Below are 20,562 nucleotides of genomic sequence, written 5' to 3'. Positions count from 1 at the left end.
GCCTGGTTCTTTGCCATGTCTTTTTGCTGTGGAATGTTGATTGATACACAGTAACCAGAAACATTCAGAAGTCCTGATATAAAGAGTCTGTCTAGAAGGAGGAGGAGGATCACAAGAAAGGTGAAGTGTGTGAACTGACGCTCAGCTTTCAATCTCCCTCAGCACCTCCTGCAGCTTCTGAAGACATCGACAAACACCGAAGGAGATTTAACATGAGAATGCTGGTACCTGGAAGGCCTGTAAAAGATGCCACCCCACCCCCAGTGCCTGCAGAAAGACCGTCTTACAAGGAAAAATTTATTCCTCCGGAACTTAGTATGTGGGACTACTTCGTTGCAAAGGTAAGGGGTATATGCATGCAGGCTTAAATGTGTCTGTTTTATTGACTTCTGTATGTGTCACATCCAAATGATGGACCAGCTTTTGATTCAGTTACCTCAGTTTAGATATTTAATCTTTCAAATCCAGAAACTGGATAGATCTAGAAAATTTAGTGATTATCAAATGATACTAGATGAGAGAAATTAAATCCTCTGGGACTTAGGTATGAACCAGAAGTCAGCTTATTAATATATCAACAGCCTCATCATTGTGAAGTGATGAGAGTCTTGTATTCTGTAGCCTTTTCTTGTTGATGATCAACAGTTCCCTTGGTCAGCATGGATTTAGAAGAGATGAATCAGGCTGCAGTAAGGTTCCATGACATCTCTTACTCCATAGCAGAGAAGATTTGTCTGAGGATCAGCGTACTCATGGTGATTCCTGCCCTGATGCCCTTTCTCATACTGGATTGGTGCATACATATATGACACTTGTTCTCTTACCCTGTGCAGCAGAGTCCAGTTGCTTGCTGTTGTATTTCTTCTTTCATGTGAGCTAACACTACAGTTCTTGCTGTACATAAGACCTCCTATCTTAGTATTCTTGTTTGCTTGTTTGGTTTTTTTTGAGACAGGGAGGGTCTCACTATGTAGCTCTGGATATCTTAGAAATCACTATGTAGACCAGGCTGGCCTTGAATTCAGATCTTCCTGCCTCTGCCTTCTGAGACATAGGATCCAGTGCATGTATCACCACACCCCATTCTTCTTAGTTACTGAGGTACTAAAGCTACTCTCTTTGTAGACTATGCTGTTCTTTAAAATAGTTTTTGAGACATTGATACGTAAAATTGTTGGTTATTTAGTGATCTGCAAAGTATATCACAGACTGACGATGTCAGCATTACATAGGAACTTCTGAGAAATGCAGACTCTGGAGTCCCATCTTTCTAGGTAAAGATTTCTCCTTGACGTTTGGAAAGCCCATTGCATCATTAATGTAAATGATGACAACATAAAAATTTGTAAATAGTAATATGCCAACTTATTTCCATCTTAAATGTTTTCTCATGACTAATATGAAGTCAAAAAATTAAAAATGCAAAAATATATTAAAAAATAAACCAAGAAAAGTGGCACACTCAAAAAGTAGAGGCAGGAAAGTTATAAATTTGAGACAAACTTGTGTTAAGAAGAGTAGGATTATTATTTAAAACATAACATGTAATTTTATGCTTTGCTTTTAAAATTAACATTGTAAGGCAAACAATTTCTATAAATTTAAAAACATACAGCTAGCTGGGTGTGGTGGTACACACCTTTAATCCCAGTATTCCAGAGGCAGAGGCAGAGAGAGAAGCAGAGGCAGAGAGGCAGAGAGAGGCAGAGAGAGGCAGAGAGAGGCAGAGAGAGGCAGAGAGAGGCAGAGAGAGGCAGAGAGAGAGAGAGAGGCAGAGAGAGAGAGAGAGGCAGAGAGAGAGAGAGAGGCAGAAAGACAGAGGCAGAGGCAGAGGCAGAGGCAGAGAGGCAGGCAGATGCTCGAGTTTGAAGCCAGCCTGGTCTTTTACATAGCTAAGTGTAGGCCTGTCGGGGATGCATAGTGAGACCTGTTCTCAAAAAACAAAACAAAACATAGTTATCATTAAAATGTTTCTGTTATGGAAAACTTCAAACATATAGAAGAGGAAAAATAATTTCTAAATCCTTATCTACCATCTAGTTTTAAAAATTTTCAACTCAGTGGATGATGATTTCATTTTACCTTTATTTACTGTTGAGGGGTAAGAAGCAAATGTAGACGTCATGAAATTTCATTCCTAAGTAATTAGTGTTTTGGAGGCAGGGTCTCGCTGTGCAGCCTTGTGTAGACTGGCTTTGAACTTCTCTTAACCCTCCTGCCCTTCGTAAATGCCCATTTATCTACTCACATGCATGTGCCCACATTAAATAAATACATGAAAACATTTAAAGGATTGTAAAGCTAGATTTGGTGGCACACAGCTGTAATCCCGCACTGGTACTGGGATGTGGGCACAGGAGGGTACCAGTTTGAGGTCAGCCTGTGCTGTCCTTAAAGACAAACAACAAAAGAACTGATTTTTTTAAAGGTGTGCACCCCCTCACCCACCTTTTTAAAAAATTTAAAAAAGTATGTGTTTAGGTGTTTTGTCTGCATGTGTGCCTGTGTACCACATCCGTGTAGTGTAGTGGTGTCGTCCAAGGAAGCAAAAACGGGTGTTGGATGTACTAGAAGTGTATTACAGGTAGTCGTGAGACACCATGTGGGAGCCAGGAGTCAAACCCACAGTCCTCTGGAGGAGCAGCTTGTACTTTTAACCACCGAGCCATTGCTTTTCCTTTCTGTGTTAAATGGTTTTATGTAGTTGGGTTTGCAAGTTAGGATCCAAAATGAGATTCATACATCTCAATTAGCTACTATGTCTTAGTCTCTGTCTTTGGTGGGGGGAGTTGGGGGAGGGACTTATGTAGTCCATGTAGTCCCCCACCCCAAGTGGGTCATAGGATATGGCAGTTGGGGCACTTCTTCAGTGACACTCATCTAAGGGTTGCCAAGAGTGTTTATGTATATTATGTATATGTTTATGTATATGTATGTATGTGTGTATGTATGTATGTATGTGTGTGTATATATATCAGGATTAGGGAGGAAAGGGTGCCTCAATAGAGGTGTGATGGAGAAATAAGATGAGAGAGGAGTCAGAGAGAAGCAATGATGTTGGAGCCCTTCAGACAGAGGGAATAAATCCATCCTTCCAGGAGCAGGCGTAAGTTAATAGTAAATTATAAGACCTGTGTAGAAAACCAAGGGGTATAGGAACAGAGGACACTCACTTTACAATGTCTGCATTAAAGTCTATTAGAATGTTTTTATAAGCTCACAGGAGAATCTATTCTTTGGATGCTTGCTCTCGTGATCTCCCTCCCCCTTCCCTTGTTCCCGATCCCCCCGCCCCCCAGCTGTGGCTGAACTAGACCACATAAATTAAATTTACTTGCAGGCCTTTGATAGCCACTGTAGTGGCTGTAGTTACAGTAGGAAATCTCAGTCAGATGACTTCTAAAGCCCTGGAGTTTCCTCACCTCTTCTGTCCTCAGAGAAACTGCTTTGGAGTCCCTCCATGGTCACCACGGTCCATCAGGAATGTTGGAGTGTCCCATTGGCTTATTTTGAGTGAGCAACTGCACGCTATGGGGAAGCAGGTTGTCAGGTTCCCTCTCGGCTTCTTCGTCTTGTTTATGAACAACAGACTCAAAAGCAAGGTGCAGGACAGTTGTGGTAGAGCTTACAGAAGAGAAACTCCAGGACAGACAAACTCTTGCTCTTGCTAGCTGCTTGTACAAGGGAGATAGAGAAGATGAAGAGAGAGGCACGCTGTTTGATGTAAACATGGAATACCAGAACAAGCAGAGCACTTGGCTTCTGGCCTGTGTGTAGAGGAAAGAGACATAGAGAAGACAAAATAGAAAAAAGTATAACTCTTTGCTCGCTCTTAGGTTTTAATTCTCTGGTTTATATAGACTAGAGTGAGGGGCAGACTTCATCTTCCTCTACACAGTTCTTGAACTGAATCTAAGACAACTTTCCCCTGGTAATTTTGACTTTAAATTTAAATTTAAATCTAGAACCTGCAAAAGAAAGTTTTGCTCAGATTGACACAATTTACTATATTTCATTTTAAATCAGAATAAAACTGTGTGTTTAAATAATTTAATAATGTTTTAAATATGCACTGTATAAAATCAATATTTAATATATTATCAGATTATATATTTATACCAATGGCTTTGTCTTCTATTGCAGCCATTTCTTCCTTTGTCTGATAGTGGTGTCATATATGATTCTGATGAAAGTGTTCACAGTGACGATGAAGAAGACGATGCCTTTTTTTCAGATACACAGATACAGGAGCATCAGGATCCTAATTCTTATAGGTAATTGAACCCCCAGCCTCTTTTGTCCTTCTTTTTCAGAAAAACACAGTATTAGTTAGAACTCTGTGTAATTGGATGAGGTAACTCACACTTTAATTCCAGCAGAGGTAGGCAGGGAATGCTCAGTGCATTGTAGGCCAGCTTGGTCTACAAAACAAACAAACAAACAAATAACCCCAAAATTAAAAGTTAAAAATAGAGGCCACATTTCACTATGTATTTCTGGCTGGCCTAGAACTTGGTATATAGACCAGGCTAGCTTCAGACTACACCTACCTTTGCCTCCCAAGTGCTGGTATTAAAGGCATTTGCCACCACGCTGGCCCTCAGGGTTGTTTGTTTGTTTGTTTTAATATTACCATGAATCTATATAAGACATGATATATTTTTAAAGTAAGAATTTTTTACCTTTCAGGTAAGTTTCTAGAATAGCACCAACAGATTAGGAAAAGATCATTACCAATCCTATATGCAATAGAGGACTAATATCCAATATATACAAAGAACTCAAGAAATTAGACTCCAGACAACCAAATAACCCTATTAAAAATGGGGTACAGAGCTAAACAAAGAATTCTCAACTGAGGAAACTCGAATGGCCAAGAAGCACCTTAAGAAATGCTCAACATCCTTAGTCATCAGGGAAATGCAAATCAAAACAACACCGAGATTCCACCTCACACCAGTCAGAATGGCTAAGATCAAAAACTCAGGTGATAGTAGATGCTGGTGAGGATGTGGAGAAAGAGGAACACTCCTCCATTGTTGGTGGGGTTGCAAGCTGGTACAACCACTTTGGAAATCAGTCTGGCGGTTCCTCAGAAAATTGGACATAGCGTTGCCTGAGGACCCAGCTATACCACTCCTGGGCATATATCCAAAAGATGCTCCAACGTATAACAAGGACATATGCTCCTCTATGTTCATAGCAGCCTTATTTATAATAGCCAGAAGCTGGAAAGAACCCAGATGTCCTTCAACAGAGGAATGGATACAAAAAATGTGGTACATTTACACAATGGAGTATTACTCAGCTATTAAAAATAATGAATTTGAGAAATTCTTAGGTAAATGGATGGAACTAGAAAATACCATCCTGAGTGAGTTAACCCGATCACAAAAGAACAAACATGGTATTTACGCACTGATAAGTGGATATTAGCCCAAAAACTTGAAATAGCCACGATTCAACTCACAGACCACATGAAGCTCATGAAGAGGGAAGACCAAGTATGGGTGCCTCAGTCCTACTTAGAAGGAGAAACAAAATACTCAAGGGAGCAAATATGGAGACAAAATGTGGGACAGAAACTGAAGGAGGGGCCGTCTAGAGACCATTTCACCTGGGTATCCATCCCATGGTTAGTCACCAAAGGCAGACACTGATGTGGATGCCAGGAAGTGCATGCTGACAGGAGCCTGATATAGCTGTCTCTTTAGAGGTCTGCCAGAGACTGAAATATACAGAGGTGGATGCTGACAGCTAACCATTGAACTGATCAAGGGGTTCCCAATGGAGGAGTGAGAGAGAAGACTGAAGGAGCTGAAAGGGTTTGTGGTCCCATGAGGAGAGCAAGAATACCAACCAACCAGAGTTCCCCAGGGTCTAAATCACCAGCCTGGGAGTACATAGGGAGGGACCCATGACTCCAGCTGTATATGTAGGAGAGGATGTCCTTGTCGGGCATAGGTAGGAGAGGAGATACTTGGTCCCATGAAGTCTGGACACCGAGTGGGGGAGAATTTGAGGGTGGGGAGGTGGGAGTAGGGGGGTAGATGGGGGCACATCTTCATAGAAGCATGAGGAGGGGGGATGGGATAGTGGGGTTCCTGGGTAGCCGGGGGAATGGGGTAAGGGGATAAAATCTGAAATGTAAATATAATATCCAATAAAAAAACAACAAAAAAGAAAATTATAAATCTAACAGTTTATTGAAGAAAAAATGTAATTTACGATTTTGGAACTTAACACATCAAATGATATGCTGTTTAGACTCTGTGACAATATGAGAAATGTTTTTCTACTAGATAGTTTTTATATATTCTAAATGTGATATATGATTAAAGTTTCCTTCCTTTTTTTTAAGACAGGGTTTCTATATATAGCTTTGGCTGTCCTGGAACTCTATGTAAATTAGGGTGCCTCTTTGAACTCAGAGAGTCATCGTCTGTGCCTCCTAGACTTTGGGATTGAAGGTGTGAGCCATCTGCCTCATCTAAAGCTTTGGTTTTCAATGACTGTAAAGGATTTACTTTGTGTAATAAAAGTCAGAGGCAGCTTTTCTGAGTTGGGCCACACAGTTGATAGGGGACATGATTACTCTTTTCCTATGATTCTTTTTCTAGGTTGATAAGTGCATTTTTGTTTGTTTGTTTTGTTTTTTCTTTTCCCAAACAGCTGGGCTCTTCTGCATTTGACAATGGTTAAGCTGGCACTTCACAATATCAAGAATTTTTTTCCTATTGCTGGGCTGGAATTCTCTGGTGAGTTTGGAATTTGAAAGTCAATGTCATCAAATATAATAAATTGCTATCAAGTTAATGTCCAAAATCTATGTAGAAGGCCATTTAATATTTTTAAAATGCTGCATTAGATATTTGCAAAGTCTTCTCTGTTACATGCTCCAGTCTGTGGTTTGCATTTGATAAAGCACTACTGTCTTGCTGCAGACTGAAGGAAGGAGAATCCAGAAGAGGAAAGGAAAGCTGCATTCTTTTCTGTTTGTTTTAGTGTCTTCCATTTTGTTGAAAGTATTAAGACTAAGATTAAGAATCTCCTCCCAAGCCTGAGATGTCTATTTTTAGAAGTCTGGCTCTAAGAGTTTAGATTCTGCAGGCATGTAGTGACTTAACTTTCTTACCCTCTAGAGCTCCCTGTGACATCACCGCTAGGAATTGCTGTCATTAAAAACTTGGAGAACTGGGAACAGATTCTGCAGGAGAAAATGGATCACTTTGAAGGTCCGCCCCCTAACTATGTCAACACATACCCAACTGACCTCTCAGTGGGAGCTGGGCCAGCTATTCTCCGAAATAAAGCAATGTTAGAGCCTGAAAATACTCCATTCAAGTAAGATGCTTCTTAGAATCCTGATGATAGTATAGCTTGGTTTAACTTTTCTAGGACACAGTATGACAGAGCATGCCAGTAGCCTTCAGAATAGGCTTACATTTTTAATTAAGGAAATTATAAATTACATTTATGATAGGGAAATAGTCTTTTATTTTCATCTGTTTCTTACTCTTGGGGGAGATTTAATAGCAATGTACATATGCAATTGTTGTTATTGTTTTTTATAGATAAGTTAATAAAGGAAAAATGAAGATTTTATTGTTGCTTTGATACAGTACCTGCCTAACTCAACCCTTTGATGAGCAACATGCTTTAAAAGCTTCAGCATGGCCACCAATGGATTAGGATAAAGAATCAAAGATAAAATCCACACAGCAATAAAAAAGTTATTTTTAACTAGTAAATAAAAACATAAAAATGATTTTTCATGGATTGGTATGTGATAGCTTGACATACACAGTGTATATGTTGAAATTGAATTAAGCATCTGGTTACTTGCTTTGTTTTGAGAGAACCACCCATGTTTAGGAATAGTGTTCACAAGCTAGAAGGACCAAGCTGATAGCCTTAAGTAATTGGAAATACTGTCCTTTTTTTTATATTTATCAAATGTGCTTTTACTATGTGGAAAGCCTAAGTGTAATTTAAAAAGAAAATAGTGAATCACTTGATAGTTATCTCTCCCAGTTCATTTAGTGTCATTGGAAAATTGATTACTAGGCCAAGCAGTTATTTTCAGGAAAACTAAAATTAAGAGTGAAATAAGCCATAAGGTTTGTTGTGCTTACAGCTGTGTTATTTGAATGAATTTGGAGCATTTAAAGCAAGTGTCTGCAAATGCTGTATTTACTGTGAGCTGATTGATTTGACGATATTCATTTGATAGATCTCGGGATTCGTCTGCACTTCCAGTCAAACGACTCTGGCATTTCCTTGTCAAACAGGAAGTTCTTCAAGAGACATTTATTAGATACATTTTCACTAAGAAGAGAAAGCAGAGTGAGGTATTGTTTCTGTTGTAATTTTTTTCAGTCTCTTTTTTTCTTAACATATTTGACTTTTAGTATTTGACTTATTTTGAACATTTATTTTTGGATAGGACTTCTCTGTTATTTTTCACACATCTGAGTAGTATCCAAAGCTTATAAAGCTGTGGAGAGTTTTTATGAAATCTCATCTTTCTATTTCATAGCAATGAAACAATTGTAAGTTGTAATTGTAAGCAATGAAACAATGTAAGTTCCATGCTAAATCAAATGTTCAAGTGACATTCGGTAATTCCCTTAAATAACTGCTGTTGGACGGTCACCTATAATAACTTTGCAGTAAATGGTTTCAGGAACCTAACATATAAAAGGCCACACTCTGTGATATGATCCTGTAAATATGTAATTTAAATTATAATATAGCCCTTTAAGCATGAAATTCACTCTTAACTTGTAAATGAACAGATTTGGTTTGGTTTGGTTTTTTGTTTTTTGCTTTTAATTGAAGAGGGCTTCTGATCCCCTGGAACTGAAGCTCAGGTGGCTCACAACCTTCTGACAGGGCTGCTGAGAAGTGAACTCGGTGTTTTGTAACAGCAGTACAAACATTTAGCTGCTGAGCCATCCCTCCAACATTAATGAACAGCTGCTTAAACACCAAATTGTGAAAGAAATACCACAGGCAAGATAAAAAGATCGGCACTCTAAAAAATGAAGGCACAGGTTTAGTCATGCCTGGTGACTAAGAAGCCAATATTAGCATTTCTTGTGTGAGTTAAGAAGAATTAGGGCTTTAGGTGCTGTGAAGGAATCTCTTCTTTAGAAGAGATTTTATTCAGCACTTCAGTGCCTTCAGTGAGGCAGTGGGCAGACTGCAGATCACACAGAACAGCATCGGACAAAGGCTAGGCAAGCACGGTCTGAGAGGAGAAAATGAATTGTGTTTCATTTAGAAAGGTAAAAATGGAGAGGAACTGTCTTTCTGAGGCAACTTCCCAAGGTCAAGTGTAGAACTGCTAAAGCCTTTTCCCATGCCTAGGGCAGCAGCAGCTACAACCCTCACTCTCGTCTGTGCACATGGATGGTACCTATGGCCAGTCCTTAAGAACAGCTTTGTGTTTTATCTCTGTGTTTAAGGATAGAAAGAAGGAGATGGAGTGAATCCTTCAAGTCTTGATGAGCTTTTTGATATCAAAGCCTCTAATGGTGTTGAAGCTACTGATACAGTATCTGTTGGGGAACTCAGAGGTACACTGCTTGCCTCTGGCTACAGCATTCCCAGTGGTGACTGATTCTGATTCTATACAGTGTGGGAATTTAAGAAATGGCTGTAAAATGAAAGATGATTATTCAATTATGAGTTACTCACAAAAGCCAAATCTTTGAAGGGCTACATTTCCTGAATGTAGTTCTTTAAATCATTAAACTTACAGTTTATAAAAACTGTGTCTTAATTCTTGGTACAGCTGTTAGCATACAGATCCTTAGTCTCTCATCATATCCTGCAGGCTCTGTGGTCTCGGAGTCAGTAGGCCAAGCTTTGAGTTCCAGCAGGGGTCCCTGTGAAGAACATAGTGGGGCAGGGAGAGAGCAGGCACTTCCTAGCTTGCTGTAGGAGTAAGAGAAGTTGGTCGGATTCCCTTTGACTTTTGTTTATTGAGTGAAGTGCCTCTCTTGTCTAGCATCATGTAGTCTCTCCATTTGTGCCACCCTACAGACAGGTGACTGAGCACTGAAGTGTGGCCCATATGACTGAACTTCCAATTTTGTGATTTTGAGTGTCTATATGGCTAGTGGCTACTGTATCAAGAAGTACAGATCTGTTGAAATGTTTTTGAGAAAAGAATTTTAGAAAATATTTAAAGCAAGATGAAAACTAATCACTAGTCTCAGAAATAAAATCTTCAACAGTAAAATAAAATCTTGTAGGTTTTGGGGCAGGATTTTGGTTATCAGCAGATTTGATAAATTGATTAGTAAAATCCTCAACACACCACACACACACACACACACACACACACAGAGAGAGAGAGAGAGAGAGAAACATACAAACAGAAAACCCTACCAAAAAACCTTAGAGCTCAGCAGTTAAGAGCACTTGCTGCTCTTTCAGAGGACCTAAGTTCCATTCCTAGCTCTTATGTCCGGCAGTTCACAACCACCTCTACTTCCAGCTCCAGGGGATCTGATACCCTTTCTAGCCTCCGTGGTCGCCCCCAACACATGTGGTATGTACACACTGAAAAAATACATACATACACACATACATATACATTCATACACACACACAAGTAAACATTTAAAGAACTAAAATAAAAGACAAAAACTGTTATGTTGACTAATCCATGATTTGAAATTCTTGACATACTATAAAAAGATAGCTTTACTTATTAAATAAGTTAAAGAAAAATGTTCCACAGATCAAGCTTTTGTCAAATTGTTAAATGTGTCAAACCAGCTGGTTGACTTAGCAAGCCCATTCTTCAGTGACTGACTTTCACTGAGTTAGTTGTTCTCCCAGTAGAACCGCTCCCATGTCTTCCTGGGTACTTCATTGTTAGTTGCTATAGTGCTGTGTGGTCCTTAAAGGAGGGCCAGAGAATTTGAATGGACTGTTAGGCTGAAATTGTCACATCAAGAACACTAGGGAGAAGTTTCAGGTTCTGATCATGCCTTCTGGGCTTAATGCAGTAGAGGAGTAATATTTCTTGTCAACCAGGGAGCAAGCAAGTATGCTTTCTTCCCGTGCCTCATCTTCTCGTTTACAAGGAGAGTGATCTGGCTGTATGGTTACTCAGATTTGTTCATGAGTGAGAATGCAGCAGTGATCAGTGCAGAGCTCGGTGGCCTCTGCTGACATGCCAGCATTTGGAAGGTAAAAGTAAAAGGGTCTCATACTCCAGCCTCAGGCAATTGAGACCAGGTCTCAATAAAACAAAAGGTAGTATGCTTTTAGCATTTATGAAGCTGTGGGCTCAATCCTCAAGACTGTTTAAAAAAATGGAGGTGGACGGGAACTGATAACATGATTGGAAATGGCTCGGGCAGTAAATTGCTTGCTGTGCAGTCTGAGGACGGACGGGTCAGATTGTCAGCACCCACAAAGAAGTCCGAGTGCAGCAGCACATCAGTATCCTAGAACTGGCGTGGTAGAGACAGGCAGATGGGCAAAGCTTGCTGACTGGTGAAGGATAAGACCATATTCAGTGAAAGACCCTATTTTAAAAAAATAAGGTGGAGAGCCATTGAGAAAGACACTTAGTGTTGAATTTTGGCCTCCACAGGACCTCCCCCCTCCATGTGCACATATATCAATATGTACATGTATATAAAACAAAATTAAAAGAAGCAGGTCTTATTTTTAGAGATTATAGATTTAAGTTATGTAAGTAATACACAATTAGTAAATTTTAATTGTGAGGTAGTTTTTACGTTTTTATGTGTATATGATAGAATAACTTTAGTTAGCCTGGTTTTGCTTTGCTGATCTGATACTCTATTTTATCCAGTTTAATTTTTTGAAGTCAGTTTTATCATCTTTGTATGATAACCATTCTAGTTTGAAATTTTTCATTCTCTTTATCATTTCATTTTATGCATGTGTTTTGTGTTTGTGGCGGTGTGGTGTTATATAGTCTGTAGAAGAACATGTGGAGCAGGTCAAACACAACTCCGTAGCAGAAGATTGCCACATCAAGGTAGTCTCCCGTGCCTCTCTGCAGCTCCCTTTTCAGAGTTCTCGGAGCTAACCCCTCATCTCTAATGCTAACCATGGCTGCCCAGCTGATTAAGAGGCCTTGCTCTCAGACTGCCTTAAATGGAGGAGAGGACATGCCCTGTGTCTAGCTCTGCTCTGCTCAGCTATGAGTTCTTCCTCCTTGTTCTCAACTCCACTTCTGTCACACTTTCTAGACTGTTTTTCTAGACTGCACAACTGGTTTTTCTTCTCTACTCTCCCCTTGCTTCTCATTCATCTCTGACTCTCAAGATGCCTCACTTGTTCTATTTTCCATTCTTTTCTCCCTGATCTCCCTGAAAACAGGTTTTCCCCGTTTCCAATTTCTTAACCTTTACTTTAAAGTGTTTTATGTCTCTCCTTTGACTTTGTCTTCACTGTGCCTCTTAACACGCACACATACAGACACGCACACATACACACACATGCACGCACACACAAACTCACACACTCTTATTACAGAATATTTGTGCATTTTAAAGGAGCTAAAATAAGTGTATAAATTGTGAAACATTTTAATCATTACCATGCAATCATACTGGGACTCCTCATAATTGGGGCATTTGATTACAGAGTTTCAGAATATGAGAGCAGATTTCTAAAACTAATTGCCAACACACTAATGCTCCTCTACTCCTCTGCTCTGCCACAGTGCTTCTTACCCAGCTGTCATCCTGTGGGATGTTCCTGTCTGTGGAGCTTCACGCAGCAACAGCTAACTCTCAGCAATGTTTTGTAGGTCGAAGCTGACCTGGGCTACCCAGGAGGGAAGGCAAAGGTCATTCATAAGGAGTCTGACATGATCATGGCATTTTCTATTAATAAGGTAAACATTGTAGTCATTATAAGTAATGTTCTGCTTTTTAGTGAAATTGCCTAAATCATTGTTCTGTGTTTGCTTCATAGGCAAACTGTAATGAAATTGTTTTGGCTTCAACACATGATGTTCAAGAACTCGATGTCACTTCTCTACTGGCTTGTCAATCATATATATGGATTGGAGAAGAATACGACAGAGAGTCAAAAAGGTGTGGCTCATGAGGAGTAATTACAAATGCCATTATCAGCTAGGTGGTTGTGGCACGTGCCTTTGATCCCAGTACTGGGGAGGCAGAGGAAGGGGGATCTCTGAGTTGGAGATCTGCTTAGTCTGCAGTGCTAGTTCAGGACAGCCAGGTCTACTCCTGTTTTGAAAAACCAAAAAATATAAACAAACAAACAAATAAATAAAAATAAATGCCATTGTCTTTAGCAAATATCTGCTAAGTTGTTGAAATGAGAAAGATATACCTCTCTTTGGTTATGCAAGAAACAAACATAATTGGTTTAGTTGACAATAAAAGTCTTTGCTTATACTACATTTATAAATTACTCATAATTTTCCCATTAAATTTTTACATCTGACAGGAGATCTAAGGTTTAAAACTGCAACTTTGACCTTTAACCCCAAGGAAAACAGGAGTTATATAGTAGTCAGTAATTTAACTGATCTGGATCATGCAAATAGAAAAATTGTATTCATACATTTATAGACGACCAGTGTTGTTTAAGTGCTAGTTTCGATAAAGCATATATATATATATATATATATATATATATATATATATATATATATTACAGCTAAAAATGTCAACAATTTTAGTTTTTATCTGATGAGTTTTGCAGCTCTTTTTAAGTTTCTCCTACATGTTTGCTTTTCATGTTGCTATTCTCCAGTCAGGAATTTCATGTTGCAAGACTGTCCCCAGGGCTGTTTTCCATGCTCAGTTCTCTCTCTTGATAGTCTGTAACCAGGCTTTAGTCAGAGTTTAGAGTGGACAGAACCGTCTAATATAATCTACAGCTCTATCGTTGGCTTACATTCACGTTTTTATGTGACGAAAATGAATGTTTTAAGATTTTTTTTTCTTAACTTGCTTTGGCTTTTTGAGACAGAGTTTTTGAGACATGGCTACCCTCCAGCCTACCACATCCCTGAGCGTGAGCTCCTCATCTCTACCTTTTACCTTTCAAGGGCTGAGACTACAGGCATGCGCCACCATGCCTGGTATTAAGAAAGCTTTAAAGTTGTATTTCTTATCTTTAAAAATATAATTTGGGCTTAGGGTTAGTCCCTGTTTAGTCCTGGGCTCAGTTGCATCTAAGAGGAGGGCATAGTTGGGTATGGTGGCTCATGTCCGTGATTCGGGGAGAGGCAGATATAAGAGACTGTCAAGTTCAAGGCCAGTGTGAGCTACCTAGCATGGCCTTGTCTTTAAACAAGCACATAAAGGAACTGGAGAGAGCCTGCTGGTGAAGTGTCTGCTGCATAAGCATGGGACCTGCCCTGGATCCCAGCACCCATCTCAAAGCTGAGCATTGTCAGTGTCTGTAACACCGGCACTGCAGAACAGTGAGACACAGTTTTCAGGAGCTTTTAGCCTTCCAGGCTAGCAGAAACAGGGAGCTCTAGGTTAGTGAGAAGCCCTGCCTCAAAAGAATATGGTGGAGAGCAATCGAAGAAGGCACCTGACTTCAACCTTCAGCTTTCATGAGTTTGTGTAGCTGAAAATACATGTATCACACATACAGAGAAATAAAAACCAAGCAAATAATGTAAAATAAAGTAATTTGATATATGGGCTACCTGTATGTAAGAAATCACTTAATATTTATGTTTACTCAAAATAAATTGTGCTAAATACTTTTTAAACTTATTATCATATATTAATTATACATAATGGGTTTCATTATGATATTCTAATATATATACTTAATATGTTTGATCATGATCATATTAGTGCTAGCCTCTTTGCCCTCCCTACTCCTAATTGACACTTTTTTCTCTTCTCAGCTAGCTTCTCTTCTTGTTTGTGCATGTGTGCGTGTGCGTGTGTGCGTGTGTGCGTGTGTGCGCTCATGTACACACATGCCAATGAATTTCATTATGGTTTATAGAACCATTGGCACGTTGCCAGTGCTGTACCACTGAAGAAAATAGCTCTCTCTTTCCTAGCAACCATTGGCTGTATATACGAAGTCAAAGAGGGTTAAAATACTTGAAAGTAAACATCAGTTCTAATATTGTAGCAATAAAGCTGCTCACATAGATAATATATTAGACTGAGTTTATATTTTGTTTAATGGGAAAAAAGTATTAAAACTGGCTAGATTTAAGTTTGTGCTTACGTTTTTATTCAATGAATATTTATTCTATTTTTAAAATAATATTTTAACTGCTAAAGAACAAATTATTTAAAAAAAAAAAAGCAAACCCTTCCTAAATCTGTATCTTTAGAAAAAGAAGATGCCATTTAAAAAGAATCTTTTATGGTTGTATAAGATCTATGTAGTTGGATTTCTGTTAAAAGAAGATAAACTTTCAGGGTAACATGCAACTGTTCTCCACAGTTCAGATGATATTGATTACCGTGGCTCCACCACAACCCTGTATCAGCCTGGTGCAGCCTCCCATTCTTCAAGCCAGGCGCACCCGCCTCCATCTTTGCCATGGCTTGGCAGTGGGCAGACAAGCACTGGAGCTACTGTGGTATGTCTTTTATCTCCAGACACGTATGCTTTCTGAGCGTGGGCTCCTCAAGAAATGTGTTGAAGTTGCTTGACATAGAAATTATCCTAAAAACGAGAATAACTTGCTTTGAGTTTCCCAGTGCATGCTTTCCACAGATCAGCAGCAGGTGGGAGTGTCCTCCTTATTATTGTCCTCCAGTATCATGTTATAGATTAACAACTGAGACACAGTGGTAAAGCCAAGTCAAAGAGGAGTTCAAGTCTGTCTAAAGTTTGAACATTGTCTCAGATTACTGAATGTTAATTCTTCCTGTCACTATAGTTGAAGGGGTCCTATTCTTTCATATTCTGAATATCAGCAGGATACCAGCCTGGGCTACCTAGCCAGATTCTCCCTACTCCCACCCTCAAAATCAACCTGATGATTGTCAGGAAGCGGGTTGTTGGAAGAGAGTCCCTTTGTCATTAGATGAAGCTGTTTGTAATGTCTACACAGGGCAGGGCTGTACCAGTAAATGATAGTTTCTGTTTGCAAAAATGTATATTAAGCATTTCAGAACCCTCAGCAGGGCTTATCTCAGCTAAAGCTTCTTATGAGGATGAATGCCACAGGGGTTGCTCTGATGCTCTTCCTTCCTCATCCCTTCTGAATGCACAAAATAAACTCATTTTTTTCTCCCTTTAAAGCTCATGAAAAGGAACCTACATAATGTTAAGAGAATGACATCACACCCTGTCCATCAATACTGTAAGTATTTTGTTTGTCATCCAAGAGTCTGAAGTGTCTTTTGAAGAATGAGAGTTACTGAAACTCTTTAGTTTCTTACTGCGCACCTTCTGTGTCTAGATCTCACAGGTGCCCAGGATGGCAGTGTGCGGATGTTTGAATGGACACGGCCTCAGCAACTCGTCTGTTTCCGTCAAGCTGGCAATGCAAGAGTTACTAGATTGTATTTTAACTCACAAGGCAACAAGGTTTGTTCCTGGGAGTTAGTACTGAGTGCATCCAGAAATAACTGGATCCTGAGTTTATTTTCATATAATTTATTAAAATTGTATCAAAAAATTGAATGACCCTGAGTTTAAACCGAGCAGGCTGTTTGTTGAATTCTGTTTATGTAGCCTCTTTTTTTTACAATAGAAATACAAATCTGCAAAACTTAGTGAAGTTTAACCAGTTATCACAGCATTTTGTGAAAGAAAACTACTTCTGCCCTGAGTGCTGTTGGTGTCTGCCAGCTTGCTAGAGTCTTATTGACACCCAGTTTTTCCTTCCCTGTGTTGTGAAGGCTTAGGGAAATGCAGGATGTGTGTGGACGCACAGTTACAAGGTGACAGGAAAGGCGGAGGGAGGGAGGGAGGGAGGGAGGGAGGGAGGGAGGGAGAGAGAGAGAGAGAGAGAGAGAGAGAGAGAGAGAGAATGTGTTTGTGTGTGTATGTGTATGCATACTTAAAACATGGCAGGGAAGGCAGGTACTTGGCCTTTGTAAGAAGCACCAGGGGAAAGCTATAGGAGGAATTTGTGAAGTGGGGTCTGAGCAAGCCCCTGTCACAGTTATTTTACTTTTGGCAAGAATTCTGAAAACCCGTGTTTGATGTTATGGCCTTCTTACAGTGTGGTGTTGCAGACGGAGAGGGTTTTCTGAGTATCTGGCAAGTTAACCAAACTGCATCAAATCCCAAACCTTACATGGTAAGTGCCACTCATATCCCAGAGTGAATACAGAGAACATTGTTGGTGAAGTGTCTGCTTTTAACTGTGGGTCTCAGTAGTCATTCTGTTGGAAAATGACAGTTCTGTCTAGCATGAGCCATCCATCTGTATCCTCAATTTAAATGGAAATAACCAAACCAACAAACAACTTTTGCTTTTTACCTTCAAGGGCAGCTGTGAGTTTTTTCCTTTGTGTGGTCCAACTCAGAATACCTTTTTAATGGTACTTTTGTCCATTTTGGAAACAATTCTTTTAAATAATGTTTTTATTTTATGAGAACTAAATTCATAGTTGCAGAATTTTATTAAGTACATAATTAAAATTAAAACAGGTTCTGAACACTAATTTCTTTCAGAGTTTTTCCTTTTTTCCAGATGGTAATGTAACCCTGAGAGTTCCTTCACATGCCTCCCCACGCCGAGTTAAATATGTGATGACACATGCACTGCTGTGCCTTCATGTGGTGGGGCTGTGGTTTAGGAGATAGGAATGCCTTTGCTGTCCTCTGTGGGTCTTACATTTTTTATTAGTTATATTCACATTTTGCTTATTTATGTTTTCCTGTATGTGTGTATGTGCACCCCCAGAGGTCAGAAGAGAGCATTAGATCCCTTGGAACTAAAATTATGGGTATGCATCCATGTGGATGTGGAGAAGAACAACGTGCATGTTTAGCCTCTGAGCTCTTTCTCCAGGCTTGGGTGGAATTTTTGGCATTGTATAAATAAATGGAGGCTCAGAAAGCTCTGGACCTTCTGAGTCCAGATAGATTACCCAACTGCTTCTAAATTGTCTTTTCTAGAATATATAGATTTTTAAAACATTTTTTATTAAAAGTCTTTTCCATACGATGTATTGTGATCATGTTTTCCTCTCCCCCAACTTCTTCATTACATATGAGAGATACGAACATTTCTTTTAGATTAGTGGCACTGCAGACTGCCATAATGTCTTCTAAGAAATGCAAGTCATCTTGAGGAGATGCTGTCCTACTCACGCAGTAAAGTCTTGTTTATTTTAGATGCCCTGGTGCCCTCCTGATGTAACAAGAAAGGACTACTTAGTGTCCCACCTTGCTGGGACATTCTTAGGAGTGTTTCAGGGCAGGTCTAGGCTTGTGGGCTTTGTACAGGCCACTTTTCACAGTGCCTTTGTGATTGGCAGAGCCTGCTGAGCACGAGGAGCACAGAGCTGGGGGGGGGGGGGGGAAGGGGGGCGCCTGTGTTTAGACTACAGTGTTAGCTTACCCACAGCGTATGGAGGAGGGCAAGTTAGAGCTTGCTTCCTTGGGTTGTTGTTGTTCATTATGATTTATACTATTATATAAAGTTTGTTGAGTTAGTCAAGGTTGTCAGCACTAAAATAACTTGAGGTCTTAATCAAATATCTTTAGTAAATGAGGTAAGTTCATATATTTAGTTTGAGGTGAGGTCTTAGTGTAGCCCAGGCTGACCATCAAGTCTTAGGTTCAAATGATCTTCCTGCCTCAGTCTTGGAAATAACCGAGACACCCACCATTGTGTCTGCTAGTTCATATACTATTGTGTCCTGTTTTTTTCCTTATAATCCAAACAATTAAAAAAAATGTTTTTTGTTTTTTTGTTTTAAGACAAAAGTTTTCCTGTATACTCTTGGCTATCTCAGAACTTGCTTTGTAGACCAGGCTGGCCTCAGATTCAGGGATCCACCTGTGTCTGCAACCCAAGGGCTGGGATTAAAGACATATGCCATCACTGCCCAACTAAAATAAATGGTTTTTGTTTTGGTTTTTGTTGTTGTTGTTGTTTATTTTTTGAGACAAGCTATGAAGCCTTTGGCTGGCCTGGAACTTGCTCTGTTGATCAGCCTGACCTCAAACTTACAAGATCAGTCTGACTGTCTCTTGAGTACTAGGGTTAAAGGTGTGCAGTAGCTACCATGCCTGGTAAAAGAATATAACCTTTAATTCAATGTATCTTATTAGCCTTTTCTAATTTTTAGTTCTTGGATATCATCAAAGGAATATGTAAATATCCCTATCCTCTTGCTATCACTTTTTACTCTAGGCTAAGTTTTTATGGTAAACTTTTAGCTAAGAGCTTAGAAGTTTCAGAGACTTGTGTAAGTTTTTTTTTTTTTTTTTTTTTTTTTTTTTCGTTTTTCAAGACAGGGTTTCTCTGTATAGCCTTGGCTGTCCTAGAACTCACTCTGTAGACCAGGCTGGCCTCGAACTCAGAAATCTGCCTACCTCTGCCTCCCAAGTGCTGGGATTAAAGGCGTGCGCCACCACCGCCCGGCTGTAAGTTTTTTAATTTATTATTTTATTTATTCCTTCATACATCACACCCTGACCACAGTTTTCCCTCTCTTCTCTCCTCCCAATTGTCCCGCCCCCTTTTCTTTTAGATTTTTTTCAGCTTTGAGGAGTACAGACTTTGAAGCATGGCCTAATGATTCTGCCTGCCCCTGTTGAAGGCTGGGGCAAGGCAGCTGGGCGGGCAGAAGGAGGCTGAGATAGTGAGATTGTTGGGGAGTTTGCATGGTGCACAGCCTACCTGGACTTCTCCCCGTCTGCTTGCTTGGTCTCTGGTAGTGCAGATTCTCAGCCCCAGATCGATCTCTGGTAGAGCAGAGAGCCTTTGCCCCAGTAAGAAAATGGGGTATTGGAGATAGGATAGGGTAGGCGAAGGCCCAGAAAGTTGGGGAGTTTGGATGGTGCACAGCCTACATGCACTTCTCCCTGTCTGCAATGGTCTCTGGTAGAGCAGGGAGTCTCACAGCGAATAGCAAGGTGCAGGGCGGAAATAGGCTGGGAGGGATGCTGAGAGAGTTGGGAAGTTGGGAGGTGGGCAGCCAACCAGGATTTTTTCCAGTTTGAGTGGTTCAGACTACAGTTCCTCAACTGCAGGTTTATTTTTTATTTTATTGAATTCTTAAATAGCTGAAGACTTTCTGATATGAAAGATAATTTTAAACTATTTTACCTGAGAATTGGGAACATGATTACAAACCTAATGCTTCCTCTAGTAAGAAAAAATTATCAGTAAGGTCAGTTTGTTACAACTTTTGATACTTCATAGGCTCAAAAGATTAGTACTAGCCTTTAGAAAATGCCAGGACTAGAAATGGAGAGAGACAATCACACCTAATTCATACTGACTTGTTTGTTCTTTGTGTACTTTAAAATTCTTTAAAGTGCTGTATCTTTATCTTCTACATAAAAAGGAAAAGTTGGCAGTGTGGCCTCTGGGTATATAGTGGCCTACAGGTTCTGAGTGCTAAGCACATA

The 20,562-nt window shown here is 39.8% G+C and overlaps 1 protein-coding gene across 4 annotated transcripts in view; it reads left to right on the top strand.

The window, feature by feature from the left end:
* Dmxl2 (Dmx like 2) overlaps window positions 1-20,562 on the top strand; it is a 144,472-nt gene that overhangs the window by 117,890 nt on the left and 6,020 nt on the right. For 2 of the 4 annotated variants that reach the window (XM_076925250.1, XM_076925249.1), the window contains exons 29-40: window positions 163-341; window positions 4,144-4,274; window positions 6,673-6,758; window positions 7,143-7,344; window positions 8,234-8,351; window positions 11,969-12,031; window positions 12,809-12,895; window positions 12,976-13,097; window positions 15,460-15,598; window positions 16,267-16,327; window positions 16,427-16,554; window positions 17,195-17,272. In XM_076925250.1, coding sequence (XP_076781365.1) covers window positions 163-341; window positions 4,144-4,274; window positions 6,673-6,758; window positions 7,143-7,344; window positions 8,234-8,351; window positions 11,969-12,031; window positions 12,809-12,895; window positions 12,976-13,097; window positions 15,460-15,598; window positions 16,267-16,327; window positions 16,427-16,554; window positions 17,195-17,272 — 1,394 coding nt within the window. The remainder of the gene's footprint in view (window positions 1-162; window positions 342-4,143; window positions 4,275-6,672; window positions 6,759-7,142; window positions 7,345-8,233; window positions 8,352-11,968; window positions 12,032-12,808; window positions 12,896-12,975; window positions 13,098-15,459; window positions 15,599-16,266; window positions 16,328-16,426; window positions 16,555-17,194; window positions 17,273-20,562) is intronic. The other 2 variants (XM_076925252.1, XM_076925251.1) reach the window with 1 other exon arrangement.

Source organism: Arvicanthis niloticus, chromosome 26 (genome assembly GCF_011762505.2).
Source record: "Arvicanthis niloticus isolate mArvNil1 chromosome 26, mArvNil1.pat.X, whole genome shotgun sequence".
Lineage (NCBI taxonomy): Eukaryota > Metazoa > Chordata > Mammalia > Rodentia > Muridae > Arvicanthis > Arvicanthis niloticus.
Note: the sequence above shows the minus strand (reverse complement) of the source record. Positions and strands in the feature narration are given on the sequence as shown.